Below are 17,775 nucleotides of genomic sequence, written 5' to 3'. Positions count from 1 at the left end.
TTGCACTTGGCCTTGTCAAACCTTGTGAGATTCACACTTCATGGACCAAAAATTAAATAGAAGATACAATGGGTGTAAAGAACGAGAAACCTATAATATTTTGCTGAGAGCCCTATGATTTTGTGGGGATTGAATTTTTGTTGTTGGTTGTTTGTGGGTTTTGGGCATCAAGTCCAGAGTGCCTGGCAAGTGACCAGTTTGGCAGCAAGCTCTTGGGACCCAGCACTCACACGTGGACCACGTGCCAGTTAGCCCTGCACTTGCCACAAGCACAGATCAGTTCATCACTTTTAAGTGACAAACCTAAATGACTTTTAAGTCATCAAAAGAAGGTGGGTTGTGGGAAGGATTAGAACCCCTGTTATCACACAAAACGTACTCTTGGTTACTGAGAGTAAGAGGAAACCTTCTCTAAGGGAAAACTCTCCTGCTTACCTGCCTGCCACTCAGCCTCTAAGACCTTCTCCAGGATCCTCTGCACCGCCTGCAGGTGCTGGCTGGCTATCGGACTAGATGGGCTGGTGACCTGGCTGCTCTGACTGCAGAAATCAGCGCACCTCATCAGGCAGGACAGGGACACTGTGTACTCCGAGCACATCCTACTCTTCCTTCCCAGACTAAAAGCAGTATCCTGAAAGGACAGTCATCTTTTCCTCAGACTCACATCTCATCATTTGAAACAGATCTTGCTGGGGTCAGGTAAGCTGCAGGCCACCCAGGCACTTCAGCAAAAAATGGGTGGGATGCAAGTTACAGCCACGCATCAGCAAGAAAGTACACCTGCACAGTGGTTGCAGCTGCCGGGGACGCAGGGCTGGGTGGCTTACAGGCACCCAGGCTGGAGATGTGCTGTGAGAAAAGCCAGTGTGGTTCCACCAGCCACGGTCACACACAAGGCAAATGCTCTGGCCTTCAGAAAGGCAGGTTCTGGTCTTCAGTGTCTCTCTTTTAGCCCTGCTGAGCTGGTGTCCCACCAAAGCTGATGCAGGACTGCCTAAATGCCACGCACACACAGGGTCTCCTCTGGAAGTGACAGGGTTTGGCACGTGCAGCTGACAGGAATCAGAATCTTACTACTGTGTTAATTATGCCATTATAGAAGGAGCCCAAGCCCGAGCCTGATAAATGGGCCAGGAGAGATGATCCTGATCTTCTGACAGGCCAGTCCTGCAGGAAATTCAGCACCGTAAGCAGCAGCACACCACACGAGCCCTGCAGCATCTGTCACTGATCAAGGCAGCGCTCAGCACAGCTGACTCCATGGAGCAATCTGCGGCAATGCACACTTCCTCAGCTGGGTCACTGCATCGAGCAGTAGAGTGACTCATTCATGCAGTGATGCCTCCAGCACAGCCGGGGCCTGATGAAATACCTTCAAACTGCGCTGACATTGCCTTTCTCTCACAGGGACTACAGCCTGATGGAGAAGCTGTCACTTGTACTGGTGCCACCAGCCTTGGATATCTGAGAAGCCAGAAGCCTGCTCCGCGTTGTGCATCCACAGCAGCCAGGTGGCGAGAAACTCATTTCTGGAAGCCTCGATACCACTTGGGAAAAGAAAATTACAGTAAAGCAAAGACATGCTTTTCCTTCCTTCTTCCCATCTTTGTTTTTCCACTTTATTCTCACCCTGCCCTTACACGAAGTCTCATTTTGTGTGGCACACTGTCATCTGGTGTTTGACTCTCCAGTTTCTCTTCCACTAGCAGAATCTCAGCAAGCTTCCACTGGCAGAAAGCAAACTAGAAAAAATATTTCACTACTTAATCTCCTGCTAAATAGTGGCCTTGAAATCAACCTTCCTTTCCAGTTATGTTTAACCAGACATTACGAAAAGGCAGTCACTGTGTGTTTCTGTAGGCACAGAGCATCTCACTGCAAGGAGCACACACTTTGATGCAGCACTTAAACATCTTGTGAGGCATCTGCTCAGCCACTGGTAAGTAAAAGGTGGCCAAAAAGTCAGTAAAAGGACACAGAAATGGTTTAAACCAAACAAAATCCATCTCTCCCTGACAGCTTTCTTTGGATAGCTGAAAGTCCAGTGGTTCAAACTCCTGTCTTTAGAACTCCTTTACCAACCGCACGGATGCCCTAGGCAAGTCACGTTACCGTGTGTGCCTGCTCCTCTATGGTGCAGAAGGGTTGGTCCTCTAGAAGTGAACACAACACTTGCAATGCGTGTGCAGGAAGAGACAACTCACTGAAGGAAGGAAATTCACTCTTGCAACAGAAGCTTTGAGGCTTTTCATCTTTTGGCCTATCTAACTCTCAAATTTCCTCCGAGACTCATGAGAAAGATCTGTCCCTGTGTTTTCCTGATGACAGGCATGCTTCTAGCAGGTATTTCCATTCCATCTGTGCAGTGTGTGCGAGGCGCAAGGGTGGGGTTCGGTGTCTGTGTGCAGATGCGCGGACTGTATTTCATATCGTGACACATACGCATGACACAGGAATTATTAGGGCAGCTACTAAAAGTCTACTAAAAGACGACCTGAAAATCACAAAAAGCAGAAGCTGTCTCTCAATGGATGCCGAGCGAGAAAAAGTCAGAAGAATGGAAAGGAGCAAATAACAGAGAGAGATCTGAAGACTTAACTTGAAGTGAAGAGAACTTCAAAAAAAGGCTCAGGGTTGGAAAGTCAGCTCAGTGCCCCTCACAAAGCGCTCAGGAAAGGACTGGTGCCTGTCTCTGCCGAGCTCCTCACCAGCAATCCTTCCTGGGCACGCATGTCTTGCTTCATTCTGCTGCATGGGGACTCCAACCAAACAGCACGTGGGGTGTTTTATTTATTGGTATCAAACAGAGAGCCAAGATGACTCATCTACTGACCAGGATCCCCCTGAGCGAGAAGCCCACTTGCTTCAGACCATTTGAGTGCCACTTTTTCCCTTCCAAACCCCATCTTTCACATGCATTTCAGCACTATCATTGCAGCCTCACAAATACACTGGTTTTTTTTCCACAAATGGCATGCATCCTGTTGTTAGAGTTAATTCCCTTAAGGAAGAAATTGTGATTTCCAGCACGGCACCTGAATTCAGGAGCTGGTATCGTCTCACAAAATCACCAAGTACCTAACTGCCTTTTTCTCAGAGATGATGAATCACAGCGAATGCGTCTACAATGCGCAAGAGCTGAAGTGAACATCTCAGAGCCACCCCCAGTCTCATCCCTGGCAAACACGCTGGCTGTCAGTGAGAAGTCACAGTAGTGCCACTGCCTTCAGAACCAATTTTCTTCCCTTTTCCTTGAACAAAGTCCTTTACCCTTTGCAATTCATCATACACAATATTAATCAAAACCAGCTCCTCACCTGGAATCTGTCCAGAGAGGAACAAAATCCCTGCAATCATTTCTTTCTTATTTGAGTGTCACATTGTGCACATAATGTGAGAATGGAATAGAGAGAATCGGCTTCCTGGGAAAGCTGTACTGAAGTTCCATAACGAACTTCCGCCTCCTCCAGCAAATGGAGTCTTGTGCCAAAATCACAGCACAGAAAGGGAACGTTGTGCCTCGAGTTCATCAGTCCATTGAGCCTCTACACGATGTTTGGGAAGAGCACAGTGCTTTGTCATGGGCACACTCAATAACCCATTTTGAGAAAGCTGTTCAATTCCTTCGCAAGAACGTGGCGTGCCCAGAGGTGCCAGGATCTGCTTTTCCAGGAACTGCTTACTCCCTGTTCCTAAGTTCCAGTAAGCTCTTGAGAACCCTCCATTCTCCTCAGTCCAAAGCATTTAATGTTTTTGTCCTTTCTGGCGACAGACGGCTGTACTTTGCTTAGTGTACTGAAGGTAACTGCTGCGCTGGAACAGAGCTGTTTGTCCACACACAGAGGCAGCAGACACTGACACCAGAACCCAGACAGTTTCTTGTCAGCCAGTGATGTTCAGAACACAACTCCATGGTGAGGCAGGTTGTGCTTTTCCTCCAGAGGAAAGAAAAAAAGAAAAGGGGGGGGAACCCAACAGAAAAGACACGAGCAGAATGCTGTACTAGGGCTTGAAATGACTGAAAACAGCCAAAGCCAAACAGTCCTGCCCTCAGCAAATATCTGCCACAGGTGAGCGCCGAGAGGGCTGCGGATATCCTTAGCCGTTCGGACCTGCTCATCCAGCAAACTGTGCTAAAAGAGGAAGTCTTTCTTCAGAAGTGAGCGGAGCCCACCAGCTCTGCAGGAGTTCCTTTCGCGTACTCGCTCTGTCATTCCCTTCATTTCACCTCTTCTGTGAAGCTGGGGTCCCTGTCAGATGGCTCAGAGGGGGACTGCCTTCCCAGCGGAACTTCCTCTCGGTGACAGGCAAATTAGTAAGTGTCCCATCGCCAGCCCTTCACAACGCCGTCTCGCCTGTGCAGACTTTGTAGGGTGACTTCAATTTCCTGCATCTAAAATGGACAAAAGAGCATGATTTTCATCAGACGACTCTAAACCCACAGCAGTCTGAACAGAACCAAACCCCAACCACACAACTCATCGAAGCAGCCATGTCGACACCTGTGTTTCAGACCCAACAGGCAGATCAGAAAGCAGAGGTAGAGTGTCAGCTCCTTTAAGATCACACCACAGATCAACAACCACATTCCCAGTGCCCTCACAACTCTGCCCACTGCTTCCTCCTGCCCGTTGTAATTCAGAGGAACACAATCGGGTTACAAATCTCCCGTACCTCTTTCTTACGTAGCAGTAGATGATAGCCAGTATCCCACTTGTCAGTATTCCTATGCCTATTCCCACAGCAATGTAGCGTTCGTACGAAGTGTGCGCATACGAATTTAGTGTTAGATGTTCACACCTCTCTCCATTGTAACCTGCAAGGCACCTACAAAATAAATACACGCCAGGCGAAAGTTACTCAGAACTTCTTATGCTTTGTTTTCCAGAAACATGTTGATTTTCATCAGTTTTAAACAATTCAGAACAAGTTTAAACGGGAATGGGCTGAATCTGATGCTCAGTCAGAACCTCTTCACTCCACCAAGACTACCAGTTGCCCCAGTCTGTCTAGTTTAAAGCTAGCTTGAGTACTGCAGTCACAGCAAACGCCGTCTAAGCACACCCTCATTGCAGAGGGCGTGGATGAGGAACACTGAGTTCTGCTGATCCTTTGCTGCTGTAATGCCTCCACAGGCCAAAGCTGCTCAGGACGGATCCCAGAACATGTTCAGGACACTCCAGTCCTGACTAGAGAGTAAGCTGGTGGGGTATAAGGCAGTTGCAGCTGACATCTTGGAAGATCCTGCCCATTTTAGTGTGTCTGTGGCGAAAATCTACTTATTTCTCTGCTGCTTCCTCTAGCACCGTCTGTACTTGGAGATGCCACCACAGCAGTGACCTACAAATTATAGAATCGTGGAATGGTTTGGGTCAGAAGGAACCTTAAAGATCATCCAGTTCCAACTCCAACCTCTCAATGAATCAGGGGGCTTAAAGCCCCATCCAAGCTCGCCTTGGACACCCCCAGGGATGGGGCAGCCACGGCTTCTCGGGGCAGCCACGGCTTCTCTGGGCAACCTGGGCCAGGGCCTCCCCGCCCTCACAGTGAGGCTGCGAATATTCCCTCTCCCTCCCTCGGCATTACTCGAGCACAGCACAGCTGCCTGGTTCACCATCTTCAGCCACCAAGGCACTCAAGCCTGTGCCAAAGTTTAATCCTAACAATACCCATCTGGTACTTCAACGTTGCCGTTGCCTGAAAATCAGCCACATTTTTACATCATAGCAGACAAAGAAAAAGGGCTACTGTTGTTATTTCCTAAGGGTAATACTTTAAAGCAGTTTCTTTACTTGCATATGGGTCTCCTCAGCTCGCTGTGAAAAGCGCAGAGCCCGTTGATGCAATAGCTGTAGTGCTCTTCCAGACAGGCCTGCATAAGCTTCAAGAGTTTCGGCTGCTCTGTGTAGTCTGCTGGGAAAAGGGGAAAAAAACATGTTATAGTCAGGAAACAAAAAAATCATTTAACGTATTTTCACATATTAATGGAAAAGACACTGCCTGCAGAAGACAATACACAGATCTACTGCACACACTGACATACATGGCCAGGCAGAACAAGCTTCTAAAACGTTCCAGCACAGCTTCAGAGACAGATCAAACTACCAATTACTTGCTCCTGAGGACCAATTATAAAAATGATTATGGGAGACCCATCCAGGGTAATGTCAGCACTATCCAACTCACAATCCGACCAGGAAAACCAGCCCGGAAACATCAGGGGTTTAGGAGCACTGAGAGCACTGAATTATCCTTGGTATGCTTCCTAGACTGAATTCAAATTACTAGTCAATTCCTTTCTTCTTTTCCCTGTCAGAAGACAAACTATTGCACTGCTAATGCTCCTGCCTGCCAACTCCGCAGCCGTAAGTGAGTGGTGGGATTGCTCCCTCCATCCATTCTCCAGATTCTAAAGCCAGCAGAGTGCCAAACTACGCTTGCAAGCACCCCACACCACCCGGCTGGTCTTCCTGTGCAAAAGTGTGCTCCACAACTATTGAGTTTCTGACCTTGCACAAAATTCCATCATCCTGTTCAGTAAGGATGCTTCTGCTGTGACAGCACAGAGAATGACAGCTTCATTCCCAAACACAGCAGCTCAAATGGGAATAAAGAAGTTAAAACTTATCTTAGGGATCTTGGATCAATATTACATTGGACAGAAGAGCACCGGATCTGGGGAGTGAGGCATGCTGCTGTGCTGGGGTGCAGAGGCCAGCAAGGGTCTGTAACATGGCAGCAGGGGTGCGGTAAAACAACAGAAGGCTCCAAAGCTTCACCATAAAAGACAGCATCTGTCTGAACTGGTCTCTACCCAGTTACAGGCATCACTGGTGGGGTGGGGTGTCCAAGTAATCTCTTACTATGCTAGAGGAGTCTTCTAGTGACGGTTGAAGGCAATTTCCTAAACAAGTGATTGTCAACACTAGCTTTCAGTTATGAGCACAGAAAAATAACATCCTGCAGGAAGGTGACCGGTCCGCTCAGGGTGAGTAAACAGTGTCACAGCAGACAGAAGCCTTCCTTTCTGACTAAGTGCTGAATCAAGACCTGGAGATAAGACACTGATGAAGTGATTGGCATAGACATATGCTCCTAGTCCTCCTCTACGCAACTCAAGACCCCACAGCACATTTTTCATGAGAAATATCAGCCTGAATTCCCAATCAAATTCCAGTTTGAGGCATTTAATGGCAGGAATCCCCTCTGTGTGATCAATAAAGTGATTTATTCCTTTGTCCTTCCTGTAGCTTCATCAGAGAGATGATGAGTGATGGTAAAGAGCTGCTCTGCTCTACACCCGCACGCCAGAGTGATTCACCACCTCAGTTGTGTACCAGGTGATTTGGACACCAAGAAGTGTGATGCTATCACTGTTACTCTGATCAAGAAACGCTACTTGGAAAATAGTGCCCTCTGAAACCTGACAATAGCAATTTGCCTCCCAGCTTATCCAGAGACTTAGAACAAGCAACAATTCCAGTCTGCTTCAAAAACATCACATTGGTTGGCGACACATTCTTGGGAAAGGCTACAGAGGTGGTAAAAGCATGTCTTGCTTTAACTTGATCTTCTCTGGGCTGAGAAAAGAGCATCTTCTCCATTCTTGTAAGGGGAAGCACAAATTTCTCTGCACACTGCGGAGACAGCAGACCTAAAGCTGGGAATTGAGCACTAGAAACTACAATCCCAATCCACGATTCAGCCTAGCAACCAAGTTATGATACATACACATGGGAGGATTTGTTGAGAGCGAGGCCCTCTCTCTGTCACACCGTGCGAGGCAGCCGGGGGGACCTGCAGCAGCTCTCAGACCACATTTGGGGCAGCATCCCCTAGCAGTGAGTTCTATACTACCGCAACTCAGATGGCCCCGTACACTGCCATCGGAACTTGCTAGCCCTCAACAGGACCCTGTAATGTGTGTTTCATGCTGCCCCAAGCGCTGCTCTGCTACCAGGCCTTGCGATAATGCCTAGTGCACAGGTTTAATATCTCACATATATCTCTGCTGCACAGGGAAAGAAAATAAACGAGGAAGGTACAAATCTACATGCCAGTGGCATGAAATTCCCAGCCACCTCTCCCTAAGCATCCATCTGGGTTCAGGCAGCTGGAGCATCCCTCCTCACTCGCCCTGTTGCCGAAAGGTGGCAGCCATCCATCCACCTGGAAGCAACATTGCTTCCTGCCGGGATGTGAAACCTCTTCCCCTGAGTGCTGGGAAAATTGGTCCAGTCACAAAAAACAAAGGTCATCCTGAAGTAGAGGTCAGCCTAGAAAGCATCCGAGACAAACATCTTGCTGTGCAGAGCACAAATGAACAATGCATTCTTCCCTCGGTGTCAGGAGTGAGAGCTTTATCCACTGTGGGCTGCAAGATCGAGTCTTAAATATACACACAAATTCCAAGTGCTAATTACCCTGACACTGCAAAACTGCAAAATACCTCAGGAAGAATGATGAGCCTTGCAAATAAAAAGTCATTTCTGACCCATCCCAGAGCATTACGCTAATTCGTACCGTGTTACCCACCTAGATACTAAATAAGCTGTGGAACAAACGTATCCATGTGCCCTTTCATGTCACATGAGGAAGGAAAAGCATGCTGTGCAAGCACTCGACAGCTGCCTGCAACTGAGTCATACGAACAGATACACTTAGCAAGATCTGACACGAAATCCAACCCACAGGTACCCAGAAGCCTGGGCACGCCAAAATGGACAGAGCAGGAACAAGTGGAGTCAGCCACGAAGGCCACGACAGCTCAGTCTTCAGGTATGGTGCATCGGGAGGAACAGGAAAGGCAGAACAGGGAGGGAGGGCAGGGGTCAGCCCCGGGTTCAGGGCCTCCCTTACAACCTGCACAGAGAAGCAGCTCGTGGCAGTGAAGGGATCTCATTTTCCTCCACTAAAACCAAGCCCTTCCCTTCTCCCAGCTGCCATTTTGCTATGAAGGCTTCCCATTAGCTCAAATCATGTCATAAGTTCTTCATCCCTGCTGTGCCAGCTTCAGGCCAGGCATCCTCTCCATTACCTTTTCCACCTCGTCTGATCAGCCAGCCTGTTTCCTAGCTCCAGCACTGGTGCCAAGCAAAGCCTATGCAACATAAAGCAGTACGTGATCTCGTTGACAGGAGGCAAGGGGGTTGAGCAGAAATTAATGGTTTTCCACAAACTGCACCTCAGTTCCCAGAGGACTTGCAATCCACAAGAAACAGCCAGTTCCTCCAGTGATACTTAACCAGGAATTCCTTCTCTTAGGATCCAGTATTTCTGAACCTTGGCTACTAACCTCACTATAACCTTAACTTGCACAGAAACAGGAGCTACAGGAGAACTTCAGAGAAATAGAGCCAGTTTCTCTGGTGACTCTTTAAGCAATTCTTTTCCATCTTCTCTCTGGAAATGATGTTTTCTAACCTGCCAGAGGCTCTGTACAAAGTCCACCAGAACATGCTTGTAAATGCCCGTGCTAACGTGTGAGGGGAACACACGCTCAATGCAAAGCGGTGGTATCAGGTTGGCTTGTGCAGCCGCAGCCAGTGTAAAGGGACACGAGACAACGACAGACATGGCTTTGCCCCTGTAAACAATCCTCCTGTTTGTTAAAACACAACCCACAGCTCCTGCTTTCTAGAGACAGCACGAACAGGGTACCTAACAAGTGACGACAGATCTGCACTTCAATATACTCCTGTTTGCTGGATGCAGCACTGGAAGAATTGTGTCACAGACAAATGCACTAAACCAGATCACAGTGCTTAGAAATCATACCGCTGCTGTCAAAATCCAACATCTGGACTTCATGTACATATGTGTGTACATATACATGATATATATTTTACATACATGCATATGAAACCCACACAGATAGTGTAAGTATGGATGAATGTGTATTTAACACTGCAACACGATGCCAAACTAGACAAAAAAAGAACAATTCAGCCTGTTAGAAGAAAAATTAAAAGCTTATGATCTACTAAACAAAGCTGGTAAGGCACCCTGTGATGACTTACAATTAACAGAGGATTTGTATGCATGTTTATGTTCTTTTTTAAAGTACAGAGACATTAATAACTATCGCAGGTAAAATCCTTTCCTCCTTTACTGACCTGCCAAAACCTCAGCTCAGGATCGCGCAGTTCTCTGCAAGCAATGACATCACTAGCACCTGAAGTAACATCAAGAACGCCGCTTGCAGGGTAAACACAGTGCCCTGGTCTCAGATGTTGGCAGGTAAAGAGCTTGAGTTCACATTTCAGTCAGGGAAGAGAGAGAAAGCAGAGTGAGAGCCAGCAGTTTGAAGAGGGCTGTGGAAGCTGCGATAGCCAAAAGCAAAACTGCAACGGAGAAAGAAACTCCCGAGTAACAGCAAAGAGAGGCACCACTTGAAGTTATGCTGGCTGCACTTGTAATTGTGTGTATAAAGAAAGACTCTCACTGCAGAAAGCTCGAAACCAAGCATGAGCTGAGTAATAGAAATGACCAAAACAAACGCAGATCATCTTGCCCAATTGGGCTTAAAATGTCTTCTTGCAGTTATAACTGACTTTGGTCTGGTCACCACCAAGCCAACCCCAGCTGAGTGGCAGCTGTCGCTTCAGAGAGGTTTTTAAGGTTCCACAAAGAAATCAGCTCATATCACAAATAATATGTGCACAAAGTTCAGCAGTGTCCGAGCGATGGGAGCATTACGGCAGCTCCCATCAGCAGAGATCCCGTCATTGTTGTTCCAAGTCACACATTAGTAGAAACAAACAGAACAAAAAGGAAATACCTTCAGCGCTGTTTTTTGTCCAGTTATTCCACAAGTCTGTGCTGAGGGATGATACAGCAACAGCTGACTCTTCACTCACTGCCCCCATCGCTGTGTAATGCAAATAGATGCTTACTGGAACAGAAAAACTCAGTGTATCTATTCAAGGTTCATTCCATCCGGAAAATAAGTACCCGCTTTATGCAACTCTGATATGGTGCAGCAATACAATAATGATTCATTTAAAACATTCTTGCCTCAAACTTGCTTTTGCTTCAGTGTTAATTATGACTGTGGGCAGACAAACCATTATTTGCAACTTTGCAACACACATTACCATTCTGTTCTCCTTTCTATTCTCACACATAATATTCCAGATGTTTGGAATATATTACTATCTTACATCTAATTACCAGTGAAAGCAGCTTCTTGTCAAAGAGCCTAAATTATTTCCTATCAGTTAAAGTTTCATCCAAGTTTAAAACTAGTAGTTCAGCTTCACAATGTCTCTGCGTGCTTCCCACCCGTGCCGCTCTCTTCAGAAAGAGCCAACTATTGTTCAGCAAAGCCTTGCATCTTATGACACCGAAAAGCCTCAGCCAAACCTACCTTTCAGCAAAACATAGATTAGCATTCCAAATGCCATGGCAAACAGCAGCTTCAACACCTTCTCAGCTCTTCTTTCCAGACGCTTGCTCTCCTTATCTGTGCTCCCGTGGTTTCTCGTGCACTTTATACGCCAGGAAGCGTCATCTGCCGTTCTCACCAATCAAGAAAAGGTGCATCTGGCAACCACCTCAGCCCCCAGGGCAACCACACATTTATTTAGGAAACTGCTATTATCTGGCAATGGCATCAGGTTTTCTTTTGAAACCCCGGCTTCCTATTACCCGTGGGCAGAATCGTGCACGCAAAAGTACAGTTTTAAGGAGAGACCTGTTATCTGCCAGGGCTGATCAACGAAATACAGCAAAGCGGTGTGAGCAAACCAAAAGATGATGTGTTGCAAAAAAAACGGATCTTCCTTTCCCCTAGTAATGTAGGTGTTGTGTTACTCTCTAGAGGACCATCGGCATTTGGGATGCTTCTCTGGAGTTCAGGGTCCCTAACCAGCTCCTGCTCTGCTTGTGTTCCTTCCCTGATTCTCCCCGTACCTCAGCTCCCTGCCCTCCATAGGAACTGCCAGAACAGCCAATGCTGAGAGTAAGAAGTGATCGGAGACAATGATAAGGGATGCTGTTCTCCAGCACTGACTGCCAGCAAGAGGTCTCTGATCCCAGGCTCCAGCGAGCCCAAGGGACACGCTCATCACTTCCCATCCAGCCTTCCTGTGTGCACCACACTCCAGAGAAGCGCTGGCCACCAGCCCAGTGCACGGCCTGGGACTGTAGGTAGGAGCTATGCACAACTGCGTGAGGCACAGGCACCGAGAAAAGGACTGAAGGAACAGGTAAGCTGCTGCCTCCTATTTTGGGTGCTCCCTTCATTCCTCCTGACATAATAGCCCCTCTGTCTCTGTTGGAGGAAGTGGGTATGGATAATGAAAGCAGTGACACTTGTGGAGTGCTGGCAGGTCTCAGACGTACCTGTCACCTGCATGTCTTGTACTGACCCCCTCTGCACAGCCCCAGATGTCATCTGGCTCCCTCAGCCACAGGCAGTGCGGAACCAGCAGGACCGGTCTCTCTGAAGGGCACTGTTGTAGCCAGACTGGAGTGGAGCACCAGAAAGGCCCTGTTCCATAACGGACACACTCGCCAACCACTCAACTCTCGCCGAAGGAGAGCACAGGCTTCACCCTAGCAACAACCTGCGTCTCCTCAGCAGTGAGCTCCAAGCAACAAAACTAGTTCACAATTATTGTTTTTAAACCAAACATCTTGTGATAAATGCTCTGGCGACTCTGGTCAGCTCAAGTTCTCCCATTCTGCAGGAATCTCTTGGATTCAACCTAACCACTTCACATGTAAGGGAAGAACACAAGCTAATTATGCACTTTCTAATTATGTGTGCTCCTGCTCCTGAACTGCATGCCAGGAGGCTTTTCCGTTCCTTCGCAATCCCGCACTGCTGCATGCCTGCACACTGATCGAGGGCAGCTTGCGCACTCTCCAGTTTATGTCTACCTGGATAACCCCTGCTATCAGTTCCGAGCAGGGCTAAGCCCCGGGAGCCTGGCTTTCAACACACATCTACACAATGGGAGCTTAATCCAGCTTGAATCCGAGAGGTGGTTTTGTCATCAGGCAACGCAGCTGGGCGCGGCAGGCCTTGTGAGAAGGCCTCGGTGGATACGGCCATGCCCCTGCCCGCCACAGGGCGTTCACGCTCGGACCAGGCTTGACCGGGTCTGCCACACAAGCACGCTTTTGGGTTGGGTTAATGGGCCCTTCCCCTCTGGATGCTTGGGCTGGATGTTCTCCCAGTGGAGCACACTCTCACAGATGGGGCTGGCAGCTCTGAGAACAGAGAGAAACCTTGTGCTCGCTGGGCTTTGTGTAGCACTGACCCATCCGCCACAGGCAAAGAGAGAAAAAGCTCGAGGTGCACAATGAACTCTCTGCAGAACATGAAAGAGGTAGGCTCAGTCCTGTGGCAAAGACAACACACCATACATTGTTATTCTGCTAAAAAAAAAATGCAGATTATGGTTAATTTAAAGAAAACAACGTGAATCTAGAGCGGCAATGCAAAGAGATGAAGGAAAGCAGTGACCATGCAAAAGCCCTCCACTGACTTCACACTGAGGAAAAAAGCCACAGCCACACCAAAACTGTATTGACATTTCTCACCAAGGCTAACATAACAGAGAACAAGTTTTATTCACCTCAGTAAGTGACGGGTGGATCAGCCCAAGTATCATCTCCGCAGGCACCCTGACCCTCCTAATATCTATACCGCCGCTTCCACTTGCACAGCTAAGCAAGTGTCTGCACTGCTCACAGAATCATAGAATCGTTTGGTTGGAGAAGACCTTTGAGATCATCAAGTCCAACCATACCTGTCCACTACTAAACCATGCCTGAGCACCTCGTCTGCCTGTCTGCTAATCCCCCCCAGGGATGGGGACTGCACCACCTCGCTGGGCAGCCTCTGCCAGGGCCTGAGAACTCTTGCAGGGAGAAGATTTTTCCTGAGGTCCAACCTGAACCTGCCCTGGCACAACTTGAGGCCATTCACTCTCGCACTATCACCAGTTACTTGGGAGAAGAGACCAGCACCCAACTCATTAAAATCTCCTTTCAGGGATGCAGTGATGAGGCCTCAGCCTCCTTTTCTCCAGGCTAAACAACAGCAGGTCCCTCAGCCGCTTCTCAGAACCCTTGTTCTCCAGTCCCTCGCCCAGCTCCACTCCCTTCTCCAGTCATGCTTCATCCCTTCCATGTCCTTGTAGTGAGGGGCCCAGAACTGAACTGCCAGCTGAACTGTTGGCCCTGCAGATTTAGTAACAACTCCATCAGCTGCTTTTGTAAGTATTGCGTTAAACAAAGCTCTCACGCAGTCCATCACAAGAACCACCAGCACAGCAGTGATGCTCCAGCTTGTTTCCTTTATTATGTCAAGCATGTTTTTGTGTTTCATGGCAGTAGTACTTCACTCACAATTGTTTTCTTCTTCCCCTTCCAAGTTATCTACAGTCCCCTAGCAAATTGCTAAGGTTCCTGCTGAAAATAATCCAAGTTATGCCAGCTGAGGTAAACATGAGGATAAAAGTCCAAGCTGGCTCCAGTGGGAACCGGGGAAGGCTATTCATGTCAATAGTGCACATACTCAGTCCAACGGGCATCTCAGCAGCCACCCCACCACAGCTTCGACATTGCATGGGACTGTTCTAGATCCATCTCAGAACTAATTTTTCTGGGAATAGAAACATGCTGATCTTATTATCTCACAGAGTCCTGTCTAAGCAGCAAACATGGTAGCCAGGGATTCACATGGCTGAGCCTTATATCATGAACCAGAACAGGCTCCTTCATGCAGTTCCAGAAAACAACAGAATAATTAAATGGCTTAAAATTCCAGCACAAATATTTCACCAGGGATAAACTTTTGCTTTTCTCCTCCTCTCCCCACCTCCATCACACACAAGGTATACACACAGTAGTTTTAATTGCATTTAACTAATTAACTCCCAATCCAGCTTAGGCATCTGTTCAGGTTTTTTTGTGGGAGGAGGGTATTATGCACCAAAACATCATCAAACAAATCCAGACACAGAGAGAAAATAAACTCTGGCCTCCGTTCCAGCTACTTCACCTCTTGCATATGTTTGAGGTCAGAATTTCATCGCTGTTCAAGCTTATTCAACTGTTTTAAAGTGTGTACTGAACATGTGCATTCGTGTCAACGTTACAGCCTGGCAGCTGAAACAGGGTTGACAGTTTTTCACCCCTTTCACGTGCAGGACTGCTGCTGCTAAGTGTTTAAAACAAGCATTTTAAGACTTCAAGCTACACTGAGAGCAGCTCACAACCTCAGAATCCAAACCACGATTTTAAACAATATCTAGCACGTTGCAACTCAGTTTTTATACAGTTTGAGGGCCCCAAGCAATTAATACATGTTGGTAATTGCACCCCAGACATGCAGGCAGATCTGTAATTTCTGCTTCAGTATCATTTCCACACACGTAAGTGACTCCCGACAGCATACCTGCACAGCCTGCGTTCTCCAGTCCAGTTTTGCTCACAGTTAAGTCAGTAGGAGGTAACACAAAGAATTGTGATGTTCTGTAAACTATCAGGTTCAGTGTGCTTTACATGAAAAAATAAATACAATGTAGAAATAAATATCTTTGTAGTAAAAAATAAAGGTTTTGCTTATCAATAAATAGAACAACTTGGATTCTTCTTCCAAGGCAGCTCTAGTGAATGAGCTTTTTAGCAACTAAGAGCGTGTTCTTCAGAAGCATTGCCACAGTCATAGGTCCTACCCCTCCCGGCACTGGAGTGATAAAGCCAGCCTTCTTCTTCACTTCTAAGAGAAAAGAGAAAAAGGGATTGACTAAGAGTGTTTCCAAAACGTTTTTTTCCCTTCCATTGTCCACAGAGCCCAACTGGCAACGAGCACAAAGGACCGTGAGTTGGCACGCACTGGAGAACATGGGGGAAGTTAAGGCAGAAGCCCTACTGCATCCACAGAGTGACAGGATACAGTCAGGAAGGGTCTGCAGGGTGGTTTTTTTCATGAGTATAACCTCACGCAGTGGCTGGGGGACAGCTTCAACCTGTTTGAGCTGATCAGCCTCCAGGAGGCTGCCGTCTCCTCAGAGGAGCAACACACATGCAAACTGCCCATGTCAAACAGAGAGAGAGTCCGTCCTGCCAAATTCTTTGGGTATGGGGCAGTTGCTGACTGGCTGACCGGCTGGCCCAAGGTGTCTGCGTGACAGGAGGGCAGTACGACCCGTGTCACTCCCCTCTGCCCACTGTGAGAATGCACCTTCAACATCTGGCAGGGCTCTCTCTGGAGGGCTGAGGGAACTCATTCTGTAGGGGAAAAGATGCCCCCCAAACACATGTTCCTGAGCACGTCCCTGCGCAGCGGCTTGCAGAGCAGGAGTCTGCAGTAACTACCAAAAGCGACAGCAAAACACCAGCAGCAGTTACATCCCCCGTTCAGCCCCTTTTCCCCATTCAGGCTGGCACCTTCTAACAAAGATATCTCACAATCACAAAAGCGAACGTAAAACCGCAGAGGGGGGAAAGGACAGTTTCCCAGGTGATTCCTTTTCCTGCTTTACAATACAGACAATTAACAAAAATTAGAGCTGTCTTCAAGGAAAAACAGATTCTATTGGCAAAATCCCCATTGCGATTTCAGCCATAAGCACTCAGACAGCGTTTTTTTAACTAGTGTTACCAGGGTGCCTACACTGAACGAGGATTCAGATCTTCCCTACGTCTCAAGCAGAAAAGAAACTCCTAGAGCTGAACTAGCTCCAACCGCAACCCACACTGGACTATCTAGAGTCAACGTACCCCTGGAATGCTTGTGTGGAGAGGGAAAAATGTATGGATTATTCTTTCTAAGCATTTAACGCCTGTCAAGCTACGCTTTTTTCTATGAGAAATTTATGTAACGTAGCAATAAATCCCGACTTGATAGTCTTATCTACCGTGCAAAATGCAGTCAGCTGGAATTGCAGGTTACTTCCAAAAGAATTACACGCAGCTGGCCGGAATTCACTGCATGATAAACTGTGCTGAGCAGTTACTTGTGAAAAATGGTTACTCCCAAGGGCATAGTGCTACCCTGAGTGCCATAGAGGGGATTTCTCAAGTGGCACCATGACAGGATTTTATTTGTTAGTCTGGGGATTTTTTGCTTGCTTCGGAATAATTTCTAGGAAGCTCACCCCTGACTTGTAAAGCTTTCTTTTTAAAACACGCCCAGGAGAAAACTGAGCAACCAAAACTCGGACATGAACGCATACATTCCCAGTGCAGTCACTATGGAGCAGAACCTACAACCAGCTCTGAGAAGAGAATAGCAGGTGGAAAACCAGACACTTCAATTTTGGAACAAACAAGACAACTTGCTCCCGCTTTCAGTGTAATCATCTTGAATATGTGTGGTGCTTTACTGCATAGAATAACAAGGTCTCACCACAAAAAATACTACGAGAAAACTTAAAAGCTGGATATTGGGGGTTTTGGACAATATTTATTAGATTTTAAGGGTGGATAAATGAAATAAAACCCCACCGTCTGCACTCCCCAAGGCAGGGGTTTCACCAGAGCGCTTACAGAAGGTAACGGCTGACATCTCACTGCCTTGAGGAACCAAAGACGAAGCCTTGTTGAGGACAGACAGTGATTACAGGGGAGGGCTCTAACCGCTCAGGTGAGTGGTACCACCAGCTGTACTGTGAAGTACTTGGAAAAGCAAACACACCGTGATGTGGGCATTTTACATGCAAACTGCAACATATGAATTAAAGCCTCACGTGACAGTTGTTCTCAATATTCTCGAACACACATAATTTGTCTTTTTAATAGTTACACTATTTGAAC

At 47.4% G+C, this 17,775-nt stretch overlaps 1 protein-coding gene across 6 annotated transcripts in view; it reads right to left on the bottom strand.

Annotated features, from left to right (window-relative positions):
* The window catches only part of LOC104067484 (methylenetetrahydrofolate dehydrogenase (NADP+ dependent) 2 like), a 74,461-nt gene that overhangs the window by 28,668 nt on the left and 28,018 nt on the right, over nt 1-17,775 (bottom strand). For 2 of the 6 annotated variants that reach the window (XR_008449480.1, XR_008449479.1), the window contains exons 8-11: nt 10,781-10,894; nt 5,793-5,913; nt 4,675-4,827; nt 3,318-4,393 (exon numbers count right to left, since the gene is read on the bottom strand). Coding sequence is in view for 2 of the 6 variants with exons in the window: in XM_054064276.1 (XP_053920251.1) it covers nt 4,339-4,393; nt 4,675-4,827; nt 5,793-5,913; nt 10,781-10,894 (443 nt within the window). In the remaining 4 variants the exon portion in view is untranslated. Of the gene's footprint in view, nt 1-883; nt 4,394-4,674; nt 4,828-5,792; nt 5,914-10,780; nt 15,737-17,775 lie in introns of those variants that run through there. The other 4 variants (XR_008449482.1, XM_054064276.1, XR_008449481.1 and 1 more) reach the window with 4 other exon arrangements.

Source organism: Cuculus canorus, chromosome 4 (assembly GCF_017976375.1).
Source record: "Cuculus canorus isolate bCucCan1 chromosome 4, bCucCan1.pri, whole genome shotgun sequence".
NCBI lineage: Eukaryota > Metazoa > Chordata > Aves > Cuculiformes > Cuculidae > Cuculus > Cuculus canorus.
The sequence above is the reverse complement of the archived record's forward strand: the minus strand, read 5'-3'. Positions and strand labels throughout refer to the sequence as shown.